At 41.3% G+C, this 22341-nt stretch overlaps 2 protein-coding genes across 5 annotated transcripts in view; both read left to right on the forward strand.

Annotated features, from left to right (window-relative positions):
- The window catches only part of prkd2 (protein kinase D2), a 29502-nt gene extending 24453 nt beyond the window's left edge, over positions 1–5049 (forward strand). For both annotated transcript variants that reach the window (XM_052079181.1, XM_052079179.1), the window contains exons 14-18: positions 397–558; positions 713–811; positions 1402–1669; positions 1750–1835; positions 2942–5049. In XM_052079181.1, the coding sequence (XP_051935141.1) occupies positions 397–558; positions 713–811; positions 1402–1669; positions 1750–1835; positions 2942–3166 (840 nt within the window). In that variant the 3' untranslated portion in view covers positions 3167–5049. The remainder of the gene's footprint in view (positions 1–396; positions 559–712; positions 812–1401; positions 1670–1749; positions 1836–2941) is intronic.
- A 131-nt stretch (positions 5050–5180) lies between these two features.
- Positions 5181–18285, forward strand: gpr184 (G protein-coupled receptor 184). 3 transcript variants are annotated; one of them, XM_052079281.1, is made up of 2 exons: positions 5181–6547; positions 15704–18285. In XM_052079281.1, the coding sequence occupies exons 1-2, from the start codon at positions 6454–6456 to the stop codon at positions 16714–16716; spliced, it is 1107 nt and encodes a 368-aa protein (XP_051935241.1). In that variant the 5' UTR covers positions 5181–6453; the 3' UTR covers positions 16717–18285. The 3 variants fall into 3 exon arrangements, with proteins under 3 accessions (XP_051935241.1, XP_051935239.1, XP_051935240.1); XM_052079279.1 differs by lacking the exon at positions 5181–6547 and adding an exon at positions 8454–11301; XM_052079280.1 differs by lacking the exon at positions 5181–6547 and adding an exon at positions 15281–15613.
- Positions 18286–22341: the final 4056 nt, after the last annotated feature.

Genomic DNA, 22341 nt, shown 5'->3' on the forward strand with positions numbered 1-22341 from the left:
CATCTCAATTTTATCAGCTCTTGGAATGAACATGCATTTACTCTGGTCACGTAAACATTAGAACTGATGTTCTGATCTTTGTTTTAGACACAACATAGGCAAAATGCTTTGATTTAAAAAAAAAACACTTTTTTTTGTAATGTTAAACACTGCTCATATATGACCAGATGGGGGCGACAAAGGCTGATATCTCTCCATTAAAAATGTGTTTAGAATCAATAACTGTCATCCCCTGAAGTTTAGCAGTCATTATCTTCCCCTTGATTGTTGTCACTTATCTGTCCTCTTTGCCAAGATTTATATTCTCCCTCTTCAGTGCAATGTGCATCTCAGGCTTGCTTAGCCTTGCCTGGTGCCTTCTAAATCACTAAAAACATAATTGGAATCTCTTTTCAGAGTTTGCGCCACTTGGGCATCGTAAATCTGGAGTGTATGTTCGAGACCCCGGAAAAGGTGTTTGTTGTCATGGAGAAGCTCCATGGCGACATGCTCGAGATGATCCTTTCCAGCGAGAAAGGGCGACTGCCTGAGAGGCTCACCAAATTTCTCATCACTCAGGTGTGCATGAGCGCCGGCATACACGGAATTGATGTCATTATATGCTTGTGTGCGTGCTGCTTGTGGTTTTGCTCTTATGGTGTCAGACACGATGACATTTGAAAATGTGTTTCTGTGTGACCTCCTTTGCGTGTGCGTGCGTGCGTGCATGTAGATTCTTGCAGCCTTGCGACACCTGCACTTTAAGAACATCGTTCACTGTGATCTCAAACCTGAGAATGTGCTGCTTGCCTCTGCTGATCCTTTTCCCCAGGTAGGAAAACAAGTCGCAAAAACATTCATCAAACTAAATGAATTTCTTTTCTGAATGAGTTTTTTTTGGGGGGCGGGGGCGGGGGCGGGCTGCAAATGTATTTTTCGTAATTCATGGACATGTTACAAGAAAGTTGGTTATCCTCAACCACTGCGGGAAATGTTGAAATTTCACTTACCGTAATTGGACTGAAAATGTTTGTTTGTTCACAGCAAATGATGCTTCTTTGCCCGTTTTATCGATGCAAGTGACATAGTGGCAGGCAGAACAATGCAATATATACATATAATTTGTCTTTAACTAAAAACAACTCAACAACAGGTGTGGCACTTTACAATTATGTTCGATAATATTTTAAAAAAATGATATAATCTGGCTAGCCATTGTTTGGATGAACAGTGTTTTTTAGACTGAATAAGTAATATGCTGTGTATATTATTATGAATAAAAGTATTATGCTATTGATATGTTTCTATGTTTATTTCCTGTATGTAATGATGTATTTGTATTTTGGAATGTATATATAGTTTTCGTGAAACTGGAGTGTATACACTGTTACTAAAGTGTTCCTGCCCTATTTCTCCTCTCAGGTAAAACTGTGTGATTTTGGCTTTGCCCGAATCATAGGGGAGAAGTCGTTCCGTCGCTCGGTGGTCGGCACGCCGGCCTACCTCGCCCCGGAGGTCCTTTTGAACCAGGGCTACAACCGCTCACTGGACATGTGGTCTGTTGGCGTCATCATGTACGTCAGCCTTAGCGGGACGTTCCCTTTTAATGAGGATGAAGATATCAATGACCAGATACACAACGCTGCCTTCATGTATCCTTCCAACCCATGGAAACAGATCTCCTGCGATGGTAGAAACAGCTGTGGGGGGAGGAGGGTTTTGTTGTTGTTGTTGTGTGAGCTTTGTTTATATTATCCCTTTGGTTTCCAGCCATTGATTTGATCAACAACCTGCTGCAAGTCAAGATGAGGAAGCGCTACAGCGTCGACAAGAGTCTCAGCCATGCTTACTTACAGGTAAAAATGCTCCGATCCTACGCCCCAATCAAAAGCCGACAATGTGCCTTATAATCTGATGCTTATATACAGTATATGGATCAATATTTTGATTTCTTGGATGTACTATTTTAAATGTTCTCTAAAGCGCCTTATAGCTGCAGCAGTTTTGAAAGCTCTATGTAAATAAAGCTGTATTGCATTGGACGCTCTAAATTGTCCCTAGGTGTGAGTGTGAGTGCGGATGGTTGTTCGTTTCTTTGTGCCCTGCGATTGGCTGTCAACCGATTCAGGGTGTCCCCCGCCTACTGCCCGAAGACAGCTGGGATAGGCTCCAGCACCCCCCGCGACCCTCGTGAGGATCAAGCGGCTCTGAAGATGAATGAATGAATGCATTGTATTGTAGCTCCATCTAGTGGATACATAATGCAACCAGAGCCACTATTGTAGCTACTATTCTATGCACCTTATAATGCAGTGCGCCCTAGACATGAAAAACTGTTTTTAAACAGTCCATTCGTTGAAGGTGTGCCTTACAGTCCGAAGCGCCTTATAGTGTGAAAAAATAAGGTATGGTATGAAAATGCGAAAAACATACTTTAATGAACATTTAAAACAAATATTAAAGGTGTAATTAATTTAAGATTGATCGAGAGTTATGGAAATCATGGAATTAATTACGATTTTAAAAAATGTATGACTGAAAGTCGTGTTAGTGTGAATGTACTTAATTTCGCTCACAAGATAAAGTATTTTTCGTAATATTTATTTTTCTTTCGATCTATTCAGACAACATTGCATCATCCATCCTTCCATTTTCGAAACCGCATGTCTTCATGAGGCTGCGGCTGAGCTGGAGCCTATCCCTACTGACTTTGAACGGTTATTACTGCCAAAACATACATGAATAAACATATTCTAAAATCTACAAAATGTGATCATGACTGGGATGAATGGCAAATAATGATCGATGACGAAAAAGATTGTCTCGGGTCATTCAAGTTCTCATCGACACACCCTCACTCAGACGGCCTCGAATGTGCTGGCTCCATGACACACTAAAAGCCCTTTTCAACTTTTGATCAAATTCCAATGAAACTCAATCTCCGTTGTCTCGTCCCTCTCAGGACTATCAGACATGGCTGGACCTGCGAGAGCTGGAGACCAAGCTGGGTGAGCGTTACATCACCCACGAGAGCGACGACAGCCGCTGGCAATCGTTCGCTCACCAGTACACTCTGACGTACCCCGCTCACCTCGTGGCCCCACCTCCCGCGCCCGCCTCGGACGACGAAGAGGGCAAAGAAGACACAGAAGTGCAAGTCCTCACTGAGCGGGTCAGCATTCTCTGAAGGTCCATAAGGTGTGTTAGGACCAAGTTGTTCTCCTAATAGTGTTTACACAGTCATCACAGTTATCAGCCGTATGACAGCACTTCATTTGTCAAGTCCAATTTTCTCCAAGCAGCCTCATTCAAATCATCATTTTGAAGTGTTACTTTTTTTTTTCTTTTGTTCATAAAGTTATCCGAATAAATCAATGAAAAGTAGTAATATTTTGGTATGGGATCAATATCACGATGAAGTGCCTTTGGTGACCTCATCAGAATGACTCCATTGTCATGAAAATGTAGCGGGAAAATGAAACTCTGAGATTTCATAAAATAACAAAACATCTGCACACTAACCAGTACAATGATACATCTCTTAAAATGTGTTTCCTTCATTTAATTTTTTTTTCCTTCAAATTGGACGCATGTGATTTTTGTAATTTCCCACACACTGTTCTGCTCGCTGCACCATTTGTAGTCAGTCGGCATTTGTGTTTCCGCAATGGAGCCTGAAACAGTGGCTACTGTACAGTAAATATTTCCACGTATGTTTCAGAATTTTCGTATTACGATTGTCGTTGAATGTTGTAAAGCTTAACATGTCCACTCTGTCGTAGTGAAATATTAACTGATAGTGAGACCATTCAGAAATTTCATGACTACATTACAAATAATTGTGACCTGAATCCTGTTGCTAAGTTTGAGTCACACATGAATGAAGTCCAGTTCAGGTTTTTGGGTGGGGTTAAATCCGATCTTATTTTGTAAGTCATTCACCACATTACAAAAACAAATGCAACTTGTAATATGAACGGAGTGTGTTTACAGAAGCAAATATGGCGCCACATTTCTGGTAGTTTAAGGATTTCGTGGTTAGACTGACCAGTCTGCCCATATATTTATCAGTTTCTGATGTTTGATGACGTATCGGTCGAATCCGCTCGAAATCAGCATTCAGACTGGAGTTGCATCGGTTACTGAACCGACTAACTTGCAAGTGCGAAAGAATTTTCGGAATTGTACCGTTCACAGACACGAAATAAAATCTGATACACATCTCACACTTTATGGGCAGAACAAATCAGAGTTGACCCGGAGGATGAACAAAGCCAAAGTGAAGGTCCACCATGTGCTCATTTCATGCTAACATTAGCAAAAGGGCTCACATCTTCTGTAGTTTGCATGTACATCGTCTGCTTGCAGAAAAGCTTGACCGGGGGTGCGTTTCTTACAGCATGTCATCGACTGAAAATGAAGATTCAATAGAAAATCTCGTTTTGTTTGGTGAAACGCAAAAGCCTCAAAGGCACCTTATGGTGATATTGACTTATAGAGAAGAAAAAAAAGAATATCTTCCCATCAGTTGGCTCCATATAAAGAAACATTTGGATTGGTCGTGTATTATAATGACGTTAAACACGGTGCTACTTAATGGTGAAAAATAGCAATTGCATGACTTGATGAGGCGCTTTGAAGTGACTCAAGATTTGCGTGTGTTGTGGTCATTTCCTGTGCAACTGGAAGTATTGATTGGGTGACAACACGTCTTCCTGTAATTAATACAAACCACAATCATAACACTCTTTGGAAACTTCAAACGTTTCTGCCAGGAAGCAGGCGGGCAGTGATTTTTTTTTTCCATTTTCCCTCACCATTTAAATGGCATTCTTTGTATACGTGCTTTGAATGTAACTTGATTATCTATTATCTGCCATGCCGATGGGTTGCATGTTTGCATAGCATCCAATGATGTCGATTCAGTGTAAAATGTAGTGTTGCTTTTATTTTGACAGTCCTCTGCATGTGTACCGTGAGGTTGGTGTAGTGTCCAGTTTCTCGACAAAAAGTGGATGATGGTGATGATGATGCTAGACTTTGTAGCACAATACAAACCTAGAGAATGACTCTCTTTTTGTTTTGTCCTTTTTTTTTAATCCACTTTCATTCAAATGCAAGGGAAGATGACAAATAAACACTACCACAAACAGCTGCCACTTGCAAAGTGTTTTGACAAAATAACATGAAAAGAACATAATCTTCGCGGTCACCTTAACAGTATCATGTTTTGGCACTTCTCTTTTTCCTTTCATGGATCAGACATCTGCAGACAACTTTTTCAGTATCGAGTCATTAAGATGTCCTTTCGGCTCAGAGGAGGCTGATTGTGTGCACAAAGAAACCAGTTGTTAATATGTCTGAGTATTCTAAAAAAATAAAATAATAATAATAATAATCACACCAACAGAAAGAAACTCAATTCTATATATTCATTCATCGAGCACTTTAGAAACAAGCTGCAGACAGATTGCTGTTCTTAAAGTCATAACCTGACATGGAAAAACAAAGACGGTTAAAACAATAAATCACATTAAACAGTAAACCAAATAAAAGAGCGGAACCCAAAACGATAGCAAAAACAAAATAATTGAGTTTTGAATCACTTTTCTAGATTTTAGATGGAAAAGTTAAAGGCCAGGCCGCCCCGGTAGTCTAGTGGTTGGTGCGTCGACCTCACAGTGCAGAGATTGTGAGTTCGATCCTGGCTGCGGACTTCCTGTGTGGAGTTTGCATGTTCTCCCCCGGGCCTACGTGGGTTTTCTCCGGGTATTCCTCCCACATTCCAAAAACATACGTGGCAAGCTGATTGAACACTCCAAAATTGTCCCTAGGTGTGAGTGTGAGCGCGGATGGTTATTCATCTCTGTGTGCCCTGTGATTAGCTGGCAACCGGTTCAGGGTGTCCCCCGCCTACTGCCCGAAGACAGCTGGAATAGGCTCCAGCAACCCCTCAAACTTTCAGTGCTTGTTCAACACGGGTAAACACAGTTTGAGCATAACTCGTACAAACAGAGCATATCTAGACTATAACATCAACTCGAAATTAACCCTAACTCATGACCTAACATTACATTCCACGATCAGCAAAGACAGACGTAGTTGGACAATCATCAGTTCATCGCTGGGTGGCATCATCAATCAGGTTTTTTTCAGACATGACACTGGATGAAATTGTTCTTTGTATAAATGTCCAAGCGATGGGATTGTTCCATTTTTGCCAAGAGGAGTAGTTTTGAATCCTTCTTTCAAACAATTGTAATTCTGCTGATGTCCAAGGCATGCACGAGTTCACATACGAGAGCTGCCCTCAGAATAATTCTACACACATTTCCTAGGTGTGGGTGACCAACAAGGTTTGTTTCCCATGTGGTGATTAGCACACTTGAGCCCACTCTTGGGCAGTAAGAGCACTCCTGGGCCGCCACTCAAGAGGGCGACCGCCATTGTCGACTTGCTTTTTGTGTCTCCTCCATGCGTTGCCACCTTTTGTTCTTATGCCTTCAGCGCCTTCTCCAGATGTGCTTCAATCCAAAGGAAATGAGCCGAATCCATACTAAGCGGCCAGGTACAGTCTCAATTTTCACATTTTTTGGTCTGACTGTCTAATCTAGTAAACAAAAGCAACATTACTCTTTGTGGCTTACCCGGGAGGAGCAAATGGGTAAAACATCTCCTGTAATAATCAGTTTAGTGACAAAAGAAAAAGGCCTTTTAAATCTCAATGAGGATTTTAAATTCTAGTAACATGAAGCAAAATAAACTGAGTCTGTCTTTTTGTGTTTCACGTTTCATGCACCAATAATGATAACATGATAATCTGTCCACTGTTGTAACCGCTGTCCCTGAAAGGGTTAAATCTCCCCATCTTGATAGAGCCCCCACCCCACCCCCCAAGAGGTCATCTAGCATTAGTCAAACAAAAGTAAAATTCACCTTCGGTTCTTTCCCAGCAGCAGTCATAATAGAACATTATGAATAAGTGACTCAAAGTACACCAACTGCATTATGGCAAGGTCCCTTCATCTTTTTCCACTTAAAAAACTCGAATTACAAATGTGCTTTCCTGTGACCCACGCTTTCTTTTAATGTGCACTTCTTTACATGAGGCACATTTTCTTCTCAAGCCTTTATTGCGTGAATCTCAGCAATTCAATTCCACATGGAGAAAGTGTACACAATTCACCTTTGATCCAAAGTAGCCAAATTTGATTAGACCGTGCAGGTGCATCTAATATTTTGCTGCGTGTGTTTAGCGCAAGTAATTATTAATATCCTCTGAATAGTCCCATATGTCCACAGTGACCTGAAACACTGCAGCCGTGTCCACCAGACACATGTCAACATATTCTATCCGGAATCCTAACCTAAGACTCTGCCCTACACTAGCCTGTTCCAACTTACCGTATTTTCCGCACTAAAAGGCGCACCTCAAAGTCTTCCATTTTCTTAACCCTTAGGTCCTTCGAAACAAAAAAACCCTAAGTTACGCGTTTTACAATTTTGGAAATGATGTATGTTGTGTTATACAAACATTCTTTTTTTTTTCAAACACTCAAAATGTTCAGAGGCATCTGTGTTATCCATACATATATAGTTTTTATTAGTTGTTTGGGATTTTTTATTCTTTATTTTTTGCCAAAGGAAAAAAAAATTGTGTCTGGAGGTCCCAACGAAGCCCTACTAACAATCCTGACCGGACGTGTTCATGTAAAATGCATTGGTTTGAAGCCTCCTGCAAAAAGGCAAACTCATTTGCGATCCTCTGGCGCCACCTAAAAGTTGCACAATTGGAATGACCGCAACCCAACAATGTGGCATGCATATGTCTGTCCAAGCGAAAACAAAGCGATTGACGTAAAAATCGCGTGAAATGCATGTTTACACATTAGGTTTACGATGCATTCCAAAATATGATTTATAATGGGTCTCTACGGTGCAAAATATGTAAACTGTGACGATTACGGAATCAAATCCTTTTTTATTATTGCTGCAATGCCTGAGAATTATCAGCCGGTGACGTCATGAAATTTCGGCCATTTTAGACCCCCCCCCCCCATACGTTTCAGCTCTCTCGTGTTTTTCCGAATGCCTTTGCCTTTGATTCAAAGACATAATTTTGTATTTATCGCAAACGGTGGACTACAAGGGTTAAAATCCGATGTACCTTGTGTGTAGTTATTACGGTAATATGTCAACCCCAAAATGGCTCCTTGCTAGCAGAGTTCAAACTTAAGGCGATCGGGTGACGCAGTTGAACACGGAAATAGAGCAGCGGTAAGAGAGTTCAATGTTAACGAGTCAATGTTATAACTTGCTGTTGGTGAAGTGAACCGTGTCGCTGCTTTATTAAATACGTTTTACTGACATCTGATCGTGCTGTAGCAACGCCACTCAAAAGCTATTTAGCACATTCTCATCAAACATGATCATACGTCTGCAGTCGTGAGTCATTATAGCTCCAGTAAATGTCAAATATGTGTTCTCTAACACGTTGAGTACAATTTGTCAGAATGTTTGGCCACAAAGTTCCAGTTTCCTGTTCTTGCGTCGTGTACCCGCACCGTTTTCAACCACTCGCTATTTTACTTCAAGAAACCAAGATGAAGGAAAGTGTGCTGCTTCCTTTCAAATGAAATTTCAGTTCAGCTATCTTCAATGGAATTCATTATACTGATGGGTGATTTAGTTCAGTAATATTTCATGGGAGTAGTAATAACCGAATAACCCGGCACCTCCCAAATGTGGAATCTTTCTCCTGTGGAACTAAAAACAAAACACGCACACAAGTTGTCCTATAAAAGCAGAGTCCGTAATTGTGTGGCATGGTCACAAATGAATCAAACTTTCTTGTTCAATCAGTGTGCCCGTGGATCCATTTCCTGTCATTTGGCCATTAAAGACACTAAAAGGCTTTGCCTGGCAGCGACCGAGCTTGTCCTTCCACTCAGCCCTAATGAGTTTCCAGAGACTCCAGCAACAGCAACTCTTTCAGACTACAAAGGAAAAAAAAGCTGTTGCTTCAGACCAATTTAAACGTTTCACATGATACCAAACACCACAACTACTGTAGCCCGTGCTCATAATGTGGACTTTTTGTTTTGTTTATGAGAACACTCTAGGACTGCAAGTCTGCAGTTGATCCACAAAATGGTCAAGTAAACATCCATGGCAGCTGTGAATTCACAAGAATTCACAAGGCTCTCACCTGACTTACATGCACGCACGCACGCACACACACACACACACACACACAAAAGCTCTTTTATGTCTTTACACAATATTTGAGTTTAAAAAAAAATCGTTAATTTTTGTATATGAAGTATTTTTACAGTGCATAATCACATTTTTAAATCACATCAACTGATTTAACCGTGATAATTAATTATCATTAATTTTAAAAAACCCACAATGTTGGACTTAAAGACGTTTTGAAGAGTAGTAGGTGACATGCTTCAATTCACAAAAAAAAAAAACCCCGCCTCCCACCAATTGGATGCCTCTTTCAGGAAAAATAAAAAAGTTGCAGCACAAATATTTCGACCAGTGGCTCTTAACCTTGTTAGATATACCGAACCCAATCAGTTTATATGCACATTCACCAAACCCTTCATTAGTGAAAAACAAAAATGTTTTTTTTACAAATTCTACAAATTTACTAAGACCTAAAAAAACTGAAAAAAAGGAAATAAAATTTCAAGACTTAAGTATAAGTTATTAAGTTTTGTTTTTGAACCAGCCAGCCAATAACTACCGGTAATTGACATGTTGAGTCGGGTGTGTCTTAACCTCCATGGCAGAGGCGACCCCCTGAAACCGATTCACCGAACCGGTCGATCGAACCCAGGTTAAGAACCGCTGATTTAGACAAATAAATGCCTCTGCTAATAGATGCTCGATACAGCGATTGGAAACATTTTCCTCATATGGATTTAATCACTAAGGGGTTACGGGAGGGACAGAGGACCCCCCCCCCCCCCCTCCCTGCCCGCCTGATTTATGAATCAGTCTTAGCACACTCACCTTGAACTCTTGCTGTCCCGACTGAAGCAGTGAGTCATATGTCAAAAATATACCCACCCGTTTCCAGTTTCAAAACGTAAGACACAACACTACCGTGTGACGCGATAAACGCATTGTAAAATGACTACATTGCTAGCAGCAATCGTTTTTACACCTGCCTAACTGAAAACATTTTTTTTCCTTTTCTTTCTTTTATTTGCTGTCAGTGTAACTGCTGTTTCCCCTTCATCAGAATGAAATTAACTGTCGTACGGTCTCCTCCACACTCGCCGTCACGCAACTTGATGTCACTTTGTAGCGCTGCTTGAAACGAGGAAGAATTCATTCTTAGCACTTGATTGAGGAGTTGTATAAAAGTGATTATTGCTACGACTGTGCCCTGAGATTCAGATTCAGAAAACACGTTTTTATCCCTGTCAAGCAATTTAAAGCTTAGATAACTGATGAAGCCTACGCTGATGATGGGTTGAACGGTTTTGCCTCTCATCAGAGTAGGCTTCATCGGTTCATGCAACAAGGCTTGATTAGAACCGCTGACATCCTAACTCGGACAACCGGTACAGTCCGGTTGCGATCGATTCAATGCCTTGAGAATGAAATGACCTGGATGAATGATGATATTCACGAACATCGCAGGGGGGAACATTCCACGATGTGCTCCAACTTACCCATGACTCTTAACGTGGACAATTGTTATTGACAACGGATGGATAAATATATTTTCCCTTTTATACAAGTAGCAATGTGAACCAGAGAACATTTTGAGCTTTGAGCTGCGCCTTCCTTTGAAGAGGAAAAGCCTTTTTTAATATGGCCGTTTGTATTGAATCTCATCAGAAAGTGCAAGTGGTCGTAAAGTTGTGGTCACTCGGAGGCCCATTTACGGGAAGTTAGGTGTCAGTGTGAAACACAATGTGTGATCACATGTCATGTTCTGTTCCCTGCGTAAGTTAAATGTGGCTCACATCTGTTGCAGTCTGGTAGCCTCCCCCCTCTCCAACACTCGTGCAGTATTTCCTCCTCGAAACATGCGTGCAAAAAAAAAAAAAAAGGTCAGACGTCCCTCCTCTGCATATGGGCCCTCCCCTCTTTTAGCATTCTCACCTCCACACACTCCTCGCTGACATTTCAAAGCATCTTTCAAAAAGAGATGAGAGACAAAAGCTTATTTACCTCCGATTCCAATCGCGGTATATTTGTGATTTTGACACTGGGACCTCTTCCAACTCCCGTCCTCGCGCACCCCCTGGGACTTTAATTTTCACTCCTCAGGACTTAACAGTGAAGACACATCAGTAGGTAAGCCCCTTACCACTTTTATTTAAATTTTTTTGGCTCTCAGTAAAGTTGTTTTTTTTTCTCCAATTATCAGGATTCACAACGTTTTGTTTGAAATAATTTGACTTCATTCTCAATAGTTTTTTTGTGTAAAATTGCAACTTTTGATTTTGCTAGTGAAATGCTTTCTATCCCCTCAAATTTTATTTTCACCTGGTAACAGTATGACTTGTTTCTTGTCATTTAATTAATTTATTTTCTTCCGTTATGGCCTCCATTTTTGTTGCGCATCTTCGACTTAAATCTTTTGCGTTAAACACAATGCGGCTGGATGTAACCTACAAATAACCACACAAGTAAATTTAGATTGAGGTACAATCAAGCCTGAGAGAAACGGTGAAAAGTGTGGTCTGTTCAGGCCACGCTTGAGTAATAAACGCGGCTTAGTTGAGTTTACAACATGAACAAACACATAGTTGGCTCATGTGGACAGGGAATCAAGTGAAGATTGGCTAGTAGTTATGAAAAGCAGGCCGAGTCTGCTTTAACTGTACTGAAAAAAAAGCACGCGAACACCAGTTAACACTTTAAATATCCTTAGACAGAAAATGAAATTGGTTATTACACAGTGACCTTTTTTTGGCCTTTGAAGGGGATGAGTACCCAGCTATGGAATAATTTTAGACATCATTTGTCTACAAAACTTTCCAGCCACTTACTCACACACACACAAACACAAGAACACGCACGCGTGGCCACACAAGGGTTTATATTAGCATTTGCTGACGATGGGCAGACTCAAATGGCTTGCTTCTCCATTATTGAATTTAGATCGGAGAGAGCATCTCTGGCGTGGACCTTAATGGCATTATATGCTTCCTGGCTTTTTGAATGCATCTGGAGCAGGCTTGCATAATTTAATACGAGAAATGTTGTAAGATCTGTGTATAACCTTTATGAGACCCTCGCCTAAAAAAAAATCTGGATCATAATTAATATTTACAGTAAAATAGGAGCAATAAAATTAAGAATAAGAAACTATGTTGGATATGATTTGATGCTTAGCAGAAGCTGTTAGAAACAGTGTGGCTACCAGTGATTGGTGGAGAACTAGGAAGTGAGTAGGGTGGAGTACACACTTGAGTATTGAGATGTGATACTAAATGGTTACATCCATAAGGGAGAGTTTCTCGTTCTTTGAATTTGATGGGTAGCATGGGTGTGTAGCTGTTCGCACTTTAGCCTCACCGTTGAAAGGTTCTGGTTTCAAATCTTGCCTCAAGCCCTCCTTTAGAGACTTTGGATGTTCTACCAGTGCTTGTGTGGGTTCTCTCGTGGTACGTTAGCTTGGTCCCACATTCCCAACACATGCATGGTCGTTTTAATTTAATTAGCGATTGTGATTGAGTGTGGTCTCCCTTCGGCCCTCCCCGCCAAAAAAAAAGATGACCCAAGAAAAAGACTTATTCATCGAACAATTGTGTTTACCTTTTTGGTCTTCCCAAACTCTTTTTTTCTCAGGTCTTACAGACATGAGTCATTCAAAAAGAACAATAATGTTCTCACTAAGCAGTCTAATAAGTAGCAATTAATCCAAACACAAGCTTATTTATAACCAATTTTTAACAAAACAGGCATACGTAAATTCATCTAACTCTAACGGCAGTCGACCCCTACTATTCGTGGAGGAAAGGGACCAGGCCAGCAAGTGAAAAATAAATAGATACATTCGTTAATTAAAAAAAATTCAAACCCCCCGAACCCCCCTCCCGCCCCCAAATAAATTGGATGTACATTTTCCATGGGAAAAAGAAAGGGTGAAAAAAATCCTGGAAAACAAACAAACAAACAAAAACCTTCAAAAATATAAAAACAAAAAAATTTACATTTTGAAAAAATTAATCTGTGAATATGTGAATTTGCAAGTGCTCAACCATGAGTATGTGGGCTCTGAACTGTATTTGGTTTCGATATTGTCCCCCCGCCCCCCCCCAAAAAAAAACTCCCGAGGTTGAAATGATCAGGTACAAAATGGACACCTTTGTGTGAAACAACTGGCTTGTTGACGAGACCCAAATCAAGAGGGGCCCCAGATTACTGCGTTGAGGATGCCCTGATGCATGCTCACCTGATTTTCCATAACGCCAAACCCATAGTCGTGCCTTGGAGATACAAGTGACCCCATTTTTTAAAATGAAATCTATCTTTCAGATGAGTGATGGCCTTGACTTGCCAATGCAAAAAGATGCGAGTGTTGTACGGTGGCAGTGTCAGATAGAATGAGTAAATATTCCTCTCAAAAGAGGCTTCAATCTGTTTATTGCCTCTTGCAGTTGAAATTTACTATCAAAAGAGAATCACACATGTATTTAAAACAAGCCTTTATTCTTCTATTTGGAGGCTAATGCTAACATAAAATTAGCAGCTTTGTGTCTGCTATCACCATTTCAGCGATGGATATTTGAACACAAGCATTGCAGCAACACATGTAGACAGTCAATATTATAGTACTCAGATATAGGTATAGATCATTTCAATTGAGAGAAATGTAGAATTATGAGTTACATGTGTATTGAACGAATGACTTAAACTTGTATCTGGTGCTACTCAGTTATGCTTGCAGACATCTTGGATTACGTAATTCTTGTCTTTACAATATCCTGCTCAGGGAGTGGCACAGATTAACATCTGGGTAGAGTTTGTATAACAGTTTCCCCTTACTTCATGATTCTCTGACCGTGCATCTCTAATGCTCATAAGCGACTTAAGTCGGTGATTGATTCATTTAGTGCTGCGCGGTGCTTAATGTGTTTGCTCAAGCAAGACTTGCATGATCACCCCGCTTCTGAATATATTATTTACTGAGGCTGCAGCCGCTCTCTGGGAGTTCATGTAAAGAAGCATTAAGAAGATTAGTCAGGGTTCAAGTCAATGTTCTTCTCAATGAACAGACAAAAAGTCTTCCCAGAAAACTCGAAGCTGAAGTACAGCTGCAAAGTTGGAAATATAACATGGAGGCTAGCAGTCAGAAAGAAAATGAACGTTAGTTCAGTGGAATCAAATGTAAAAGAAGCAAATGTTAATTCCACTACATATTTTTTTGTTTTTTATTTAAAGAAAGAACTTGATCAAAGTATAATAAAAAAAACAATGGAACTTAAAAATTGATTAGTTAACTTCCTGATTAATTCACACTTACAGCAATTCAATCATTTTCCTCATTGCACGTACTGAGGCCCAATGTGTTTGTCCATGAATTTCTTTTCTTATGGCCTTTCTGTAATCTTTCCATTTGTTGGCAGTTCATCCCAGAGTTTGAGATAAGTGTACTTTTTTTACATGTCGGATGTGTATCACCTACTCAATGTATCTTAAAATGTCACAAAAGTAGTGTAGTTGTGCGAGGAGAAACCTTTTTCATGCCAGCTAAACATCAAACAAAAGACTGCCTTAAAGTCTACTCGCTCAACACATAACGGCAAATGTCATAGATGGGCTAACGAGTCATATAGATGGCCTTAAGGAACAGATATTTGAGCACAAATGCTGCAGCAACACATGTAGACGGATTATACAGCACTAGCTGGTTCGCCGCCCTCCGGGTGGCTCATCAGCTAGTTCCTGCGGAAGGCTGCTAAGGTGGGCCTTCGGCCCACAAAAGTGTTGTTGCTTGGTTCAACTTTTTGTTCATCTTTATTGCTTATCGCGAAAATAAAGAGATGTTTAGCTCTACTAAATAACTAACAATTTCATTGCAATGCTTGTGGGTGGACAACATTTTTTCGCTAAGATGCCCGCGCGATCGTAGTGAGCCACTGCCTGAGCGGCGCAGTGGCGGCGCGCAGTGGCGGCGCGCAGCGGCGCGGTGAAGTAGGTACGTTTTAAAAAGGGACAGACGGACGGACAGACCGCGTGCGGGACGACGCGCAATATATATATAAGATAACACAACTAACAGGCACACTATGTTTTTCCTCTGCAAAAAAAACTAAACAAAACAAAAAACGTGCAAAACTTATTTATTTATTTGGTTTGAATATATTAGTGTCAGGCCAAGTCACACACAGCAGAAGAAGTTGCAATGAATTCATCATGATGCCCCAATTGCTTAATTAACTATTTACATTTTATTGAAATATCTCAGTGCTGTGTGTTTTAAATCAATAGCATCAATTGCTATTTTCCTTACTAAAAAACACATTTTTTTATGTGGCAGATAAAATGGCATTTCCATCTCATAGCGCTTTTTCACATTCCTTGTGTGATTCTGGCTATCCATCCATTTTCTAATCGGGGTCGGGGGCGTGCTGGAATCTATCCCAGCTGTCTTCGGGTACACCCTGAACTGCTCGTCAGCCAATCACAGGTGATTCTGACTAATTGTGTGTTTTATGTTTGTTTGTTTTTTTTACTTTCACCCCAGCAATCATGAACGCGACCGGTACGGGAACCCGGACGGCAGTGTGCGTCAAGATCGGTGACAGCATCATTAGCGACCTCCTGATGAGCGTCTACATCCTGGCCTTTATCTTGGGCTTGATCTTCAACATCCTCACCCTGGGCCCCATTTTGCAACAAGTGCGCAGGCAAAACGTCCTGGGCATCTTCTTGCTCAGCCTGTTGCTCTCCGACATCCTTTTCATCTTCACCATGCCCCTCTGGATCAACTACTACCACCAGAACCATCACTGGCAGCTGGGCGTCATGTCGTGCAGCGTGGCCGGCTTCTTCTACTACTCCAACATGTACATCAGCATCTACCTGCTGTGCTGCATCTCGGTGGACCGCTGCCTGGTGGTCACGTACCCCTTGCGCTCCAAAACCCACCGGACGTCGTGCTACGCCTGGGCGCAGTGCGTCAGCATCTCCGCGGTGGTCATGGTGCTGCACGTCATGGTGCTGTTCAACGACAACCTCCCCGACGCCCACGACGGCCGAGACGACCGCTGTTACGAGACCTACCCCATGGAGAAACCCGTGGCCTTGTTCAACCTGCTCCGGGTGGGCATCGGCTTCTTGCTCCCCCTGCTGGTGCTGGCCGTCAGCTACTGGAGGGTGCTGGCGACGGTGGGCCAGAGTCCGGGCCTGAGCGCCCAGGTCAAGAGAAAGGTGCGCCTGCTGTCTTTCGGGGTGATCGGGATCTTCTCCGTTTGCTTCGCGCCGTACCACATCCTGCTCCTCACGCGCTCGCTCATGTTCTACACGCGGCCGCACGAGAGCTACTGCGAGTTTGAGCAGCGGGTGCACTTCGCCTTCTCGTGTACGCTCGCCTTGTCTAGCCTGAACTGCGTGGTGGACCCCGTGCTCTACGTGCTGGTCAGCAATGGAATTCGGGAGGATGTGAAAGTGTGCTGCAAAAGGAACAAAACCACGCAGATGAACGAGCGCGCGCCTTCCAGGCACAACACGGCAAAGTTGAATAATCAGATAATATGAACGTCCTCTTTGATATTCTTCTCACTCGGTCCTCCAGGATGAGACAATGGGATCCGTTGAGAGTGACGCATTGCCATATTTGTGCAACCCCCTCACCACCTCCTTCATATTCTGCTCACTCTAGATGAGGAGGCCGATAAGACCAGTATGACATCCACGAGTTATGTAGCTGTTATCCATCACAGGGATTCTCCAACCTTGTAGGTCCAGGGACCACTTACAGGGAGACACGTTGTTCCAAGTACTGAAAGCTTTGAAATGGAGGGCCCACTGTGAACAGCGATGGACTCATCTATGGAGCACATAAATATTCAGTTTTGCTCTATCAGGGCTCAGAGCTGCTGACGTGCACCCGACCATGCACAGTGCACAGTGCACGGTTGGTATCCCGCCTCCCTGTTTGTTTGTATAGCAGGAAGCCAAAGGGAAACAAAGTTGGTCCCCCACACAAAACAACAAAACACTCGATCTCCATAGTGTGGACTTCCTCAGAGGACAAGTTAAAGTTTGCCGAGACTCAATTCGGACGTCGGATGGCAACACGACAAACCAATTTCATCACTTGCGGGAATAGCACACAAAACTATGCCGATAGCCAAACAAAACGGCGATCGCCAGAGGATTGCAGACGCTAGCTCCAAGCTAATACAGCCTACAGTAACACATTCATTTAACAAGGGCGCTCAGCATTTAAAAAAAAAGGAAGTGGTGGAAATTCAAATAAATCAAAAAAATGTTTTTCACCCACCCCACTGGGTCAAAAATGTTCCTCCAAAAAAGGGTTTAAAACTACATGCGCTGATGAGTTACAGCTACCAAGCAAAAGGTTACCGGGTAAGCGGTATAACTGTGGTTAAAAATAGGACACATTTTATGACCAACATGTTCGAAGAAGAAGCAACTTTCAGAGGTTACCAATGAGTCACTTGCATGGGATGTTCTTCCTGATGCAAGGCTTGACACGATGGTTTGGAGGAATCGCCATGAAAAAGTGGGGGATTTGTATCCGATAGATGGGCGAATATTCATGTACCGGTAGGTTTGTGTAAAATGTGGCATAATGCTGATGTATAGTCTTACGTAAGAGAGAAATGTTGACGATGCGACCAAATATTTTATGGGAAATGTCATTTTAAAAACTAAAACAATAAAAATAGAAATTGTCTGGAAAAAAAAGTGAATGGTCTTTTTTGTTTTGTTCTTAGTGTTTCATCAAACCCTAAAAAAGTATCAAGGTCACAACCAAACAAGAGAAAATTTGATGACAAACTGAAATAACATGTTTTGTTTGTATTCGATGCTTTATTTCACGGGTGTCAAACTCAAGGCCCGGGGGCCTGATCTGGCCCGCCACATCATTTTACGTGGCCCGCGAAAGCAAATCAAAGATGACAACTCCCATGATGTTTGCTAAAATGTGTTCCAAAATTTCAAATTCTCATATTGATAAAAAAGAGAGATATTGTCAGCATTTCCTTGTTAGCAAACCCCTCATTGGAGTTACTTAAACAATAGTTGAATAAACCATTATTCTCGACTTATTAATAGGGTTTCACACTCATAACGGCCCTCCAATTTCCCCATTGCTAAAAGATAAAGGATATCTTAATCAAGGGAAACGGTAACTACAATGTGGCCCGCGACAAAATTAAGTTTGACACCCGTGCTTTATTTTAAAAATCCATTTCAGTATTAACAGTTGCTGGTGTTTTACATTACAGTATAGTACAAGGAGTAGGACCTCAACACAAGATTTAGAGACTTTGAACAGAAAAATCATATTATTTAATAATGGGTTGAGTTCACCCGCTGCATGAACGATCAGCCATGCAGGCTACAGCATCAAAAAGGAGCGAGGCAAAATGCAAGGTCGATAATCAAACAGCAACTAAGCTCACTTTATGTCACTGGTAAGGACGCGGAATGATGGAAAGTGACTAAATGTTCCAGCGAATTGATAATGAGACAGAATGTCGCGCAAGATTGAAATGCATGATGTAATCAGGAAGAATGAGGCACGGGTGTGGGAGGGCACAATCAGGAAAAAGGGTGAACTCAAGACACACGCACACATGCACGTTGTTGACAGACAACTTCAAAAAGATGACAGAAAAAGAACCTGTAAGTGCAATATAATTAGCACACGTCCATGTTTTTCATTTTGTAATCTTTCTTCAATTATTTTGGAGTTAGGTATTGAATTGAAAGTAAAAAAAAAAGAAGAAATAATCTCCCCTCATTAAAAAAAAGAGTCTTCACAAATGCAACTCGATATTATAAATCCATTACGTAGTGCACACAGGGTTGAATGTGGTAATGTGACTCCATCAACAAGTACTTCTGAGCCATCCTCTAGGGCTGGTCTAAAAGTATGTTATTGACAAACTATTCTGAGACGAAACATATCTCTCTCAGTGTCAAACAAAACATAAAAACCTCCAGTGATTGTGAGCAGCAGCCTCCATGATGGACTCATTTTCTTCGACTCCTTGTCTGGCCCACAATAGTAAACACTATGCTCAAGCATAATTGTCCATTAGTGCACTCTGGCTGTGTCTGGAATGTACATCTGGTTATTGACATCACCTATCGCCTACTTTAGTGATGTATCATATTTTTATGATGGGCAGGTCTGTTGTTTGCACTTGTTCACACACAAAATTTGCTCCGCAAAGAAAAAAAAGTAATAATAATTACTGTGTATATACTGTATATATCCAGACATGATGGTACAACTTGGATAATTTGTGGACGTTCATTTAACAGTTTGTATTGCTCAACCAGTGTATACAGACAGCAGTGGTCAATAGAGGGCGCTAGATTGCCGCCCGACCACTGGCGGTGCTCTCCAATTTACTTTCCTTCAAGGCAATAAGTTCATCAAAATCTTGACGATCAAATACAAATATTACGAAATGAATGTATATCTGTTTTTTTCATAAGTACAATAAGTAAGTTGCTGTTGTAATGTGAGTAAAGTTACTTTGTTCATCACTGATCATCGATGATGACGCATTTCCGGTCTGCGGCGCAGAAATCTTTACTCAATGAGTCTAGTTAAATTTGGTGCGCGTAGTGGGTTCTTGATTTTCTTTAGAGACTTTCAGCGAAGTTAGTCATAGCTTGCGGTTTAAACACGTTTAACAGTATGAAGTGATGAATTACTTTGGACATTATAGCAGGTCATTGTCAATTAACATATAATACGTTTTCAGTCCCGTTATGAAATGTTTGAAAGTGTCGAGAGTTCTCAGGTTGCCGGCTCGAATCTTGACTCCAGGCTTTCTGCTTGAGTTTTGCGTGACACTTCGCAAGCTTTCTTGTGTTTTCTCTTCTTTGTCTTCCTTGTAGACTCTTTATATATGAATATTATGTTCCTTGTCTACTCTAAATCCTAACTGGGCAAACTTTTGTGCTCAAGGGCGACATTTGATTTATTAAGAAATACAAGACCTTTGTGACAATCAATGTAATAAACATAAAGGCCACAAAAGAACTTGAGGAGTAAATCTAATTTGAGGCGCGCTAAATGCAGTCTCAAGGTTTACTTAGGATGAATAATCTTGGCTGGCCGGCTGCCAGGCAACAGGCAGCATGGTGGTTTGCTTGCAAAGAGACAACATTGGTGGCAAAACTGAAATCCTGCCCGCTTGGCATGATGTGTCACGACTTTGGACGCAGTGTAGCATTGGGCAGCAGGTGTAATGAATGCTTTCTGTGGATTAAAAAAAGTGCATGTTGAAAAGCCAGGTAAATCATTTCAAAATTTTACCATGCTTAATTATGACCCATACATTTTACATTTCAAATGAAATCTTTCCAAGACGGCAAGTAACAAAAATCCCGAGACTACTGTATATGGTTGCAAAAGTGTACACACCCTATTATAACTGCCGTTGTTGTTGTGCGACCAGTTCAGGGTGTGTCCCCGCCTACTCCCCGGAGGCATCTGGGATAGGCCCCAGCACGCCCCACAACCCTTGTGAGGATAACCGGATTAGAAAATGGATGGACTTCTTATAACCACTGCCTTACTTTATTTTCATTAACTTTGCAATCAGGCTGATAATCACATAGTTGCTAAAGATATGACAATAAAAACGAAATTCCATATACTGTACATGAGAATATAATACAGCCGTAAAGCCATTCCTTCAAGATACATCACTGACAAGTACAGCTGGTCTCGTAGACGTTTTGTGCGATCACACATGCAGTTGGTTATTTTTACCTCCCTGCTCAAAAATCGACACATTTTTCCGAATTGCATTGCAAGGCAAGGTAGCTTTATTAATACGACAGGTTTCACGCACAAGGCCACTCAAGTAAGCAAACACAACACCTAAAAGCGTTTACAAACACAACAGTTAACGACATTCGGAGGGAAAGCAGAGAAAACAAAAGTATCTTTCCAAAATTAGGAGTACATTGAAGACATTGAAACATATTAACCAAAACCATTAAAAGAAATAAGAGTGAGTTTCTAAAGTAGCAACAAGAAAAAGAAAATATATACAAAAATAGAAGACCTTCATCAAAATTATAGGGGAAAACAAGTTTTTAAAGTGGAATCATAAGCATTTATAAACATTATTCAATTTGTGTGCAGCATAACAGCTAAATGCAGCTTCACCATGACTGAACAAAAGGGGTCCAAGGACTGACCCTTGAGAGACCCAACGCGTCATGGCCATTCGATCAGATTCAGAACTTCCAATGGTCACAAAGTATCTCCTTTCCTCTTACGGGGACTTGAACCATTTTAGGACTGTTCCAGTCGATCCCATTCAAGTTTCCAACCTGTTCAACAGTATGTTATGATCACTTGTATAAAATAACTCACTGAGATTGAATAAGAATAATACTGACACCTTCCCTGCATTCGTTGCCAATCTTGGCTAAAAAGCTCGGGTTTGAGATGTCTATAATTTGCTAACGAGGAGACAAGGAAACTTGCCTGACTGAAGCAGTTGAGACCGTATTTGCTGTAACTCGGTTTGAACAGATTTCATTTTGAGTCAAGACAGCTCTTGTACGGGTTAATGGTCACAATCATCAAAGTTGTCATTTATCTTGGTGTCATTTTTCATATGACCAAAACACAGGCATTTAAACAGGAGTGTGTCGACATTTTTTTTTTTAATCGATAGCGTCAAGATTTTTCAGGACACGCAAACATGATCAGAATTCAAGTCAGATTGTCACCATGTCTAAGTGTGCTGCCCGGCTTGTGATAAACAAACTGAGCACTTCATTTTGTTAGACACCATAATTTATGCCAGTGACCCTCTCGCCAGTTTATGATGACCGCCACCGCGCAGAATACAAATTAGAATGAAACATCAGCGCTACAAATAATTAGTACATTTATTCATCCATTTTCCACAGTAGTTGTCCTCATTTGGATTGTGCGTGAGCTGCAGCCTATAATTTGCATGCTCTCCCCGTGGTTCCGGCCACATTCCAACGTTCAAACCCAGAACCCGAGAACTATAGGGCAGACGTTACTCACCGCTTTTCACCGAAATGCCAATAAATCCATCCAACAATTTTCTTTCCTGCTCTACTGGAATCCCAGTTCACTGGGTGAGAAAATGGCTACACACTGTCACAACGCATAGAAAG

Source organism: Hippocampus zosterae, chromosome 10, assembly GCF_025434085.1.
Source record: "Hippocampus zosterae strain Florida chromosome 10, ASM2543408v3, whole genome shotgun sequence".
Lineage (NCBI taxonomy): Eukaryota > Metazoa > Chordata > Actinopteri > Syngnathiformes > Syngnathidae > Hippocampus > Hippocampus zosterae.

What these genes read in the sequence shown, in the direction of transcription:
- gpr184 (XM_052079281.1), top strand. Translation starts at nt 6,454, where the DNA reads ATGCGTTGCCACCTTTTGTTCTTATGCCTTCAGCGCCTTCTCCAGATG. An exon ending in AATCCATACTAAGCGGCCAG is followed by an intron (nt 6,548 to 15,703) that starts GTACAGTCTCAA and finishes CTTTCACCCCAG; the next exon opens with CAATCATGAACGCGACCGGT.